Source organism: Dermochelys coriacea, chromosome 2 (genome assembly GCF_009764565.3).
Source record: "Dermochelys coriacea isolate rDerCor1 chromosome 2, rDerCor1.pri.v4, whole genome shotgun sequence".
Taxonomy (NCBI): Eukaryota; Metazoa; Chordata; order Testudines; family Dermochelyidae; genus Dermochelys; species Dermochelys coriacea.
In genome coordinates, this window is record NC_050069.1 from 249,448,958 (window position 1) to 249,457,621 (window position 8,664).

General features: G+C 39.3%; 1 protein-coding gene across 10 annotated transcripts in view; it reads left to right on the forward strand.

Moving 5' to 3' along the window:
* The window catches only part of DIP2C (disco interacting protein 2 homolog C), a 513,143-nt gene extending 508,627 nt beyond the window's left edge, over positions 1 to 4,516 (forward strand). For all 10 annotated transcript variants that reach the window (XM_038391694.2, XM_043509595.1, XM_038391695.2 and 7 more), the window contains one exon: positions 1,324 to 4,516. In XM_038391694.2, coding sequence (XP_038247622.1) covers positions 1,324 to 1,576 — 253 coding nt within the window. In that variant the 3' untranslated portion in view covers positions 1,577 to 4,516. The remainder of the gene's footprint in view (positions 1 to 1,323) is intronic.
* Positions 4,517 to 8,664: the final 4,148 nt, after the last annotated feature.

Sequence of the window (8,664 nt, forward strand, 5' to 3'; positions counted from 1 at the left end):
GGTCAAAGGGTCCAGCTGATGACACTCTTCTGGATCACTACATGCTGACCCCTCTCTGTGCCTGTACACTACCCCTCTTTGTGTGGGTCTAGGTGTGGAAGGTGTGTGTATTTGCAGCCATAGATAAGAGATGCTATAGTTCAGCCACAAGTTACTGGGCTTGATGTACAAATTACCCAGTCGAAATTCTATAACCTGTGTTCTGTAACAGGTCAGACTAAGAGCATGTCTATACAGAGCCAGGCTATGTCTACCCTTAGAGCTAGTGATGTGATTGCCACAGCTGCCTGGATCCTGTGGATACATGCTCGGGGCAGCTAGCCTAGGCCACCACTCACTGCTGCCTATGCCACTATTTTTAGCTCTCTAGCTCAATGAGAGCTAGTGTGAGTATGTCTACGTGAGCTGGGAATCACACCCCTAACTCCACTTGTAGATGTAAGTCTCAGTGTGCAGCAAGCTGTACCTCGTAAAGCTACAGTACTGTAGCCTGCCGTGCACCATCTGTGTGGGCCCTGACACCATGCACTAAAAGCTTCTTAGCGCTCTTTGATCTGAACTTTTACAGAACTTTTTGTGTATAGTAGCCGGGTAGCGTGGCACATTGGAGTGCTGTAAACTTACACCACAGCTTCCCGCACACCAACTCTCCAAAGAGACAAGCACTTACTTGATCCTTAAAGTCTGTGAGACTGCATCATGTTGGAACCTCAAACTTGTAGCAGTCCAGTGGGAGTTCTGAGGCTCTGGAGGAGTTTGGGATGGGATGAGGGGGGCAGGACTTGACTGGAGGGAAGAACATGCCAACATGCCGGAACGCTCCCCTTCCGTGCTCCAGATGTGGAGGGAAAGAATGGGCCCTTAATTGTTATACTCTATTTGTGTGGAATAAAGTGTGACATTTAAATCTGTTATCCTTAGCTAGAAAATAAATGAGACGTCAGTAGCGTTTAGTTAGTATGTATAGCTACATGTTATACATACTATATGTGTATATGTGTATACGTATATATACATACATACGTATATGCTATATGTAAAAGTGACGCTGGCACTCCCTTTGCTTTTCTCAGCAACAAAAAAGAAAGAAAGAAGAGGCGGGGGTGGGGAGAGACCCCAAAACATAGTATTAAAACAGCAGCTAACAGGACTGTTTGTGTCTCTACTTGTGAACGAATTCTCTTGCAGTCTGTGATACCCATGTGGAAAGCAGCCAGGAAGTGCAGTATATTTGAAACACCCACTGTGGATAAAACATGGATGTGTCAGCCTGGGAGAAAAACTCATAAAGCTTCTAATAATTATGTTTTTTGTGTATTCTAGTGCGGTGTTTACCTGGACAAATCTGTTGGTCGTTGTAGTTGAGCTGGATGGATCAGAGCAAGAAGCTTTGGACCTGGTTCCTTTAGTCACCAATGTGGTCCTGGAGGAACACTATCTGATTGTAGGGGTGGTGGTGGTGGTGGACATTGGTGTAATTCCTATCAACTCCCGTGGAGAGAAACAACGTATGCACCTACGAGATGGATTTTTGGCAGACCAGCTAGATCCCATCTATGTGGCCTACAACATGTAGTCTTGTATCTTAAGGCTTCCATGGACTTTACTATAGATGTATACAATTTTTTGGTGTCCACTAAAAATGTGCAGATAAGAGGGTGATACTCATCAGAATGGAACTGTATCTATTATGACTTTTCAAAGCGGTCACAGTTTGCAGGAAATAAAATGTGAAATGTTTTCTTTTACCACTAAATTTTAACGCAGAAGGACTAAGGAGTACTGCCCTTCAGTTTGTTGGAAAATCCCATTTTAGGTTTTTTTTACTTATTGGATGAAACTGCTTTCTGAGTAAACGTGGCTTTGTATTTTATGTTGAGTAAAGCTGAAGTAGCTAATTTTTTTATTCTGCCCTCCAAATGGATTCTTTTTAACAATTTATATACGATGACAAACAGTTATGTTCAATTGTTTTTGATGCATCATAAAAAAATATACAAATACAGATCCATTACTAATTTAAGCCATTTTAGATCCCACCATTTTAGGAAACTGTGTAGAGGTACGAGGAAAATGCCCAAAATAGCACCTTCCAATTAGAGTTCTAGCAGCTTTCTCTGTCAGAGATGTCAAAAGCACAAAGGCCAAAGAGCCTTTGATACTAGTGTTAGTGTGGAGGAAATTTATAAATAAGGTGTATTTCGGCAATGAACTTGCAAATATCTTTGTACTAAACTAAAAAGATAAAATAAGTTAACTACTTCTTCTGTAATTATGTACAAAATGTTTAATTTATTTTGATCTCTTTAGAAGTATAAAAGAAAAAACATTCAAGAATATTAATCTCTTGTAATGTTTGCTAATATAAAAACAAAGTGTTGTATTATCTTGAGTGGATAGTATCACATCAAATATATATATATGAAATATAAATTCACTAATGACAAAAAAGATTTTAAAGTTTAAAATGCAGTACTTGTCACTTGCATGGTATCTCCCACTGTAGATAACCAAATGTTGCTCACAATTTTTTTGAGAAAAAGCAATCCTGGATTGCTAAGTATCCCTGTCTAAAAAAACAAAACCCTCTAGATACCAGCAAGTGGAATTATTGCTGCCTTTAAGGCAGTGAATGAATTTAAGACTGAAGATGCACTATACGATTTTTTTTTCTTTGCCATGGAGTCAACAATCAATATTTGTGCTGGCATGTGCATACATACACTTGTTAGACTTTAGAAAAGGCAGGTTGAAGAATAGCAGTGGTTTGTAGCTGCATAACTTTGTTGCACAATTTTTGTCATCATTTCAGTTGGTGTTTTTGTTGTGATAAGGAAAGGTTTTGGTGGTTATTTGCATAGAGTTATCAATTTGCCTATCATCTGGTCCATGTAGCTTGGTGGCTAATACATCCAGTTTACACTTATAGAAAACTATTGTTTTAACGGTCTTTAATTTATTCTTCAACAGAGAATAACATGTGGTCATTACAATTGATTTAGCACAAATTGTGCATCTCCTAACGAGTCCCTAGACCAAGTGAACTAACGGAGGAACTGAAATGCCTGTTTTAAGGAATTGAGTCCCAAGGTCTCAGTACTGAGGCCATCAATAGGGAACAGTAGGAAAACATTTATCACAGCTGCCTTTATTTTACTGCCTTTGGGTAAACTAGGTCTTCAATTTCCTGTTCCGGTGTCTTTATTTCCTTTAACTTTCATAGTCCCTTCATTCCTTTGTAACTGAGTTGACCTGTGTGTGATCAAGAGTGGGGTTTACCAGCAGCAGTCCAAGAATGCTTTTCTTAATGTCCAAAATATGGTTCATGTGCTGACTCTCATTACCAGATATGCATGACTAAGGTTGTTGCAGGGCAAACGTAATCATTTTTATAACACGTATGAGGGACGTATTTTGTCTGCCTTTAGAAAATATCTATGGCAGTGGACCCCTGCTAATGATAGTTTTGTTTGGCTTCTAAGACACAGTGTTGCTTGTTTAAAATCTCTTTAAAAGATAGGGACATTGTAGTCTGCATGTACAGTACAGAGCATCTTACTATGTAAGACTTGTTTTATTTCACACCACTTTCAGATTTCACTGTCCTGTGAATATTTCTACTCATGCTCTAAAGAGCAATTCTTATATTCTCTCACTTCTTTTCTGCTCCCCAGAAAGAATAAAATCAATTCTTAATGGCAAGTTATTGTAAGGTTTCAGAAAAGATGTTGATTGATGACAACCATAATTGCAGCGTGTGAACTAACTCGTGAAGTCCTGCTATTGCTAATCTCAGTACTGCAAAACAAATTTAGCTGTCATTTACAACATCACTTTAACCTTCATCAAGTCCACTTCACATTCATAGGAAAAACAACTGTGAATGCAGTTGTGAAACATAGTTAATAACAGATCTCTTCTGCACCCTGTCATCCGTGGTTGTTAAATTCTGAGTTAAGAGAAATAATAAACTGAATTTCTAGTTTGGTTATGCAAGCAAAAGGAAGGAAACACGAAGTACCATCAGACTGAGCAATAAAGAAGGATCGTTCTGTATTAGAAATTGTACTGTAGATAAACCATTCATGAGAATATATAAAATGTTTGTCTTGTGACCTTGTGCTTTTGAAGTCAGACAAAACCATGTAATCAATTTGATGCACATGCACAAAAAAGAGGGTACACAAAGAACATTTAAACACAAAACTAATCAAACAGGAGCAGATTCCTCATGGTGCTTGTTTATTATATATATTTAATCCTGCTTGACACTTTACCCAAGGGAAGACTGTCCCTTTTATCAGTTGAATGTTAGCAGCGTTATTTCATAGAGTATGGTGACTGGTTAGAGAAATTCATGTAACTCAGCCAATCACAGTTTAACAAAAGTTTTTATGTGCAAAGGACAGCAATCTTCTTGTATGTTAAACCACCAGTACGCTTTGTACATCTGTGATAACGCCTGTTTTATATTCAAATGAACAAATAAAAGCTTTTATTTTTGTTGCTCTGAAAATAGCAGTTTCTTAATTAGTCATCTAAAAATGAGGTTTCCGAATCCACATGGGTTCTTTGGAAGAATACTGATAGCTATATTGTAATTTTATTTTGTTTACCTCTCTTGTTGCATAATTTATTAGTAAGATCATTATACTTTTAACAATGTTTAAATACTGGTGTGAGCATTTATTGCTAAAGGACTTTCATACGGCAACAAATGTTTTATGTGAAATGTTTTTTTTAATTCTTTTTAATATATTTAAATATACTGTTCACATTTTTGCTGAAAGTGTAAAGATTATTGTAAGCTTGGTAACATTTTGTGAGAAGCAATAACAAGCATTAGTACTGTAAAACTCCTCAAATTTGTCACATCACTTTTGTTGCAAGGAATTGCTACTAGCATATTTCAAAAAAGTCACTGCTAAGTTATTCCTCTAGGTGTTTTAAATCTTTTCTTGAGCTCTCTGAAACAGTGTGAAAATATAGTACATGGGTAACTGGTACGAATCAATTATATAAGGACAGAACCTTTAAATAGCTCACAAATGTTTTGGATTATCTCACTGTAGCATTGAGAAAAACAATGTCGCTATTATTTCACTTGGCCCTCTCAAAGAATTCAGTGGTTTGGAAGCTTCCCTACTCATGATCAATAGTTTCTGGCTTTTGGAAATCAGTTGCTAGTTCCTGTATTCAGACAGGAACCTCCTAAGTCCCTCACCTACTCCTTGTCTTGAAGATTTGACTTTGGATGGATGAAGGATTCCAATCAGCATTTGTTTAGGAGGCTAAGTGAAAAGTTGAGTGTGTTAAATCCAGTTCTTAATGGATAAGTGTTTATGAATGGAAACCCTGGAAGTAGTTTCAACAGGCAGACGTGGCCATCCATAGGAGTGAATTTCTCCAGTTTAAGGTTGAGGCAGAGTTGAGGAACTTGCACTGGAATGGGAAGTTGTGGTATAGAAATTTGCACTGTCACCAGCCATACTATAACTATTGTGTAGATAAAGTGCTTCATTTTCCACTGTCCAGCCACTACATTCTCAGGATTAGCACGTCAGCACCGTTTCAAGATACTTCTCGGAAGGACAGCCTCATGCAATTGAGTCTTATTTATGTCAGGATCCTGTGGACAGCAGCTCTCCAGTCTTGCCCAGAATACTCTGATCAATTCATTTACATGCATTTTTTGTGGCACTCACCCTCATATTCTAATGTTTAATTACAAATCAACCCTACTTCACTGTAGCGCAATACAATGCATGGCACTAGCTAAAAAAGGTCACGAACAGTGGCTACATCTTCATTGCATTCTAGGGTGGCAAGGTTTCTTAAAAGCTATGGTTCTATTGTGTACTGGATTTTATGCACTCTGAAACACAAAGTCCTTGCCCCAGGAAGCTGACACTACAAATAAAAAAAAAAAGCAAAACAGTTGTGAAGCATAATATACCCTTTACCAGATAATAGTCTAAATCCAAAGGGGTGAAGTTACTTTCTTTAATGTCATGCTTTGGTGAATTTTCAGGGAGAGGCTTTGTTGAAGGAAGTATCCTGTGGAGGGAGTTGAAGGAAGAAACAGTAGGTGGAGGGAAAGGGAAGGAATTCCAAGTGTAAGTGGCAGCACGGGGAAAGGTTCAAAGATGTCTGGGAGAAAGAAAACGAGGATGGTTGTAAAGGCAAAAGAGAGTAATGCTCCTGTATAGACTTGATGTCAGAAACTGCTACCTCACTGAAGTTGAGAGGAAGTTCAGTAGAGGGGATTGAAGAAAGGAATGCCAAGGCTGGAGAGACAAGAGGAGGATGGTTTTAGCAGTAGTATTTTGTATAGCTAGGTTTGACAGAATTCAAATATTTTTATAACTTTGACAAAAAATGGTGTTTATTTTTAATTTTTTCTATTTAAATTCTCACAGTCTTGGGAAATTATGGGGGAGGTCAATTATTTATCGACAGTACATGTTAATATTCAGAAAGTTAAAGCTTTGTATAACTATTAAAACACAAATTTTCAACATCCCGTGGCAAAATATACATAGTAAATAGCTTTAAATTCTAACATTGCTCATAGCATTGTTCTTACTTTGCCTATCTATAAACATTGATTATTATTAATGGAAAAAAAATTTGGTAGGTGTGTGTGCATGATGAAATCAACATTTATTGACATTTACTGATACTCCTGGGGGAATTGTACACTACTGTGCATGTGCAAAATTCATATCCCCCGCAGTTTTTTTTCTCCGCAGAAAATAGATTCTTGCAGAGCAGCGCTGCAGTTGCACCTTTTGTTCACCTGAGGCTGCTGTGACACCAGAAGACAGGGCAGCTGGCTCATAGGCTGGAGCAGCCAGCCAGGGAGAGGGCAGAGAGAGGGGTCAGAGGCTGTGTTCCTCACAGCAACATGTCCACAGGGCCAGGTGAGGAGGCATGGAATATGGGAGGGACCTACAAAGTATGGCACACTGGGCTGCTGTGGGGGGGGCACATAGACTGGTGTTCATGAAGGGCTAGTGAAGGGGACAGACTGGGGACAGTGAGGGGTATAGGAGCTAGTGAGGTGACAGTATTGAGATAGGAGCTGAATGGGAGTGTGGGGGTACATGGGGATGGGGGAAAGGGCCGCATGGGGTCAGGGGAGGAAAGCTGGCTGAATGGGGACACAGGGACACAAGGGGACGGGGTTCAGGGACACTTGGGGGGAGGTGGTTGCAGGGACACATGGGGATGGGGTAGATATGCCTGACTGAATCGGAGAGGCTAGTGGTCAGCCAGGATGTGCATGGGGGAGGCTCCCCTAACAATCCTTTCCCCCTGCCAAAAAAACCTATTCCATACTTCTCCCACCCACACCTAACAACCCTCCAGGTTCACTTCCAGGCTTTTGCTCAGCAATTACGTCCCTCTTCCTCAGTTCCTCTGTTACCCCTGACTCCCCCGAGCCTTTGCACTGCTTCTGAGGAGGGTAGGAAATATTTTTCTGTACTGTCATTTAAATGAATTATTATTCAAAGTTCTGTATTAATATGTCTATTATTTATCAAAAAACATTTCCTGGATCTTTTTTGTGTCAATAGTTTCAGACATACTTGTTGACAGGTATTTTGAAATAAATTACCAAGATAATTGAAATTGGCATTATTCTGAAAAATAAAATATGCAGAATTTTAAAAATATTATGTGCAGCATTTTTTATCTTTTGGCACAGAATTTCCCCAGGAGTATACCGATAAAATATCTTCTCCTTCCAAGCCTGTGTATAGAATGGGGTGGAGAAAAGTGAGGCAAAGCCAAAGACAAGGATGTTGCAACAGTGAAGGTGAAACCAGTATCAAGTGGTAGAAAAAGGCAAAATTACCTATGCACCTAAGTTATGCACCTACATTTATATTTAGACATCTAAACAGTAAGTGTCCTTCGCGTCCAATGAATTTTGGATGTTCACTAGCTCAGAAAGGCAAGCCAATTATTTAGGCACCCAAATGCAGGTTTGGGTGCTTATTTGAGATGAGTTTGGCCAAGCGGTTTTGAGGCTGAAACAAAACTGAAATGATATAATGTAGAGGTTTTACAAAGACAATGATGGGAAGTGGGAGATTAGAAACAGCCTGGCTAACAAACCTTGGAAGTTGCAAAAGTGCATGAGAGGGAAGGTTGACACACCTGGAGAGTTTGCAAGGGAGAGAAGGGAGTTTGTTTTTCAGGAATTTGGAGTTGGCAGTTGGATGTAATGTCAGACCTGTGCAAGATTAAATGCATAATAGCAGTGGGGAGGGCCAGGGTGGAGAGAGAGACATTTGGCAACCTTTTGCATAAAAAAAATAAGGGGACCTGAAGCCATTACCATTAGGAAACACCTAGGGTTGCTACCTCTCCAGAATCCTCCTGGAGTCTCCAGGAATTAAAGATTAATCTTTAATTAAACTGATGTCATATGATGAAACCTCCAGGAATATATCCAACCAAAATTGGCAACTCCATTAATACCTAGGAGTAGTCAGGAACAGGAGACTGAAGAGAGCTGATTTGGGTCAGGGGGAAAAGATATAGAGTAGTGATGGGGAGTGGTTAAAGAAGTCAAAGAGCACTTACATGAGCCTAAGGAAGAGGTGTAATTGACAGTCAAAAGCAGCAGCTGCAGGCAGAAGTAGAAGAATAACG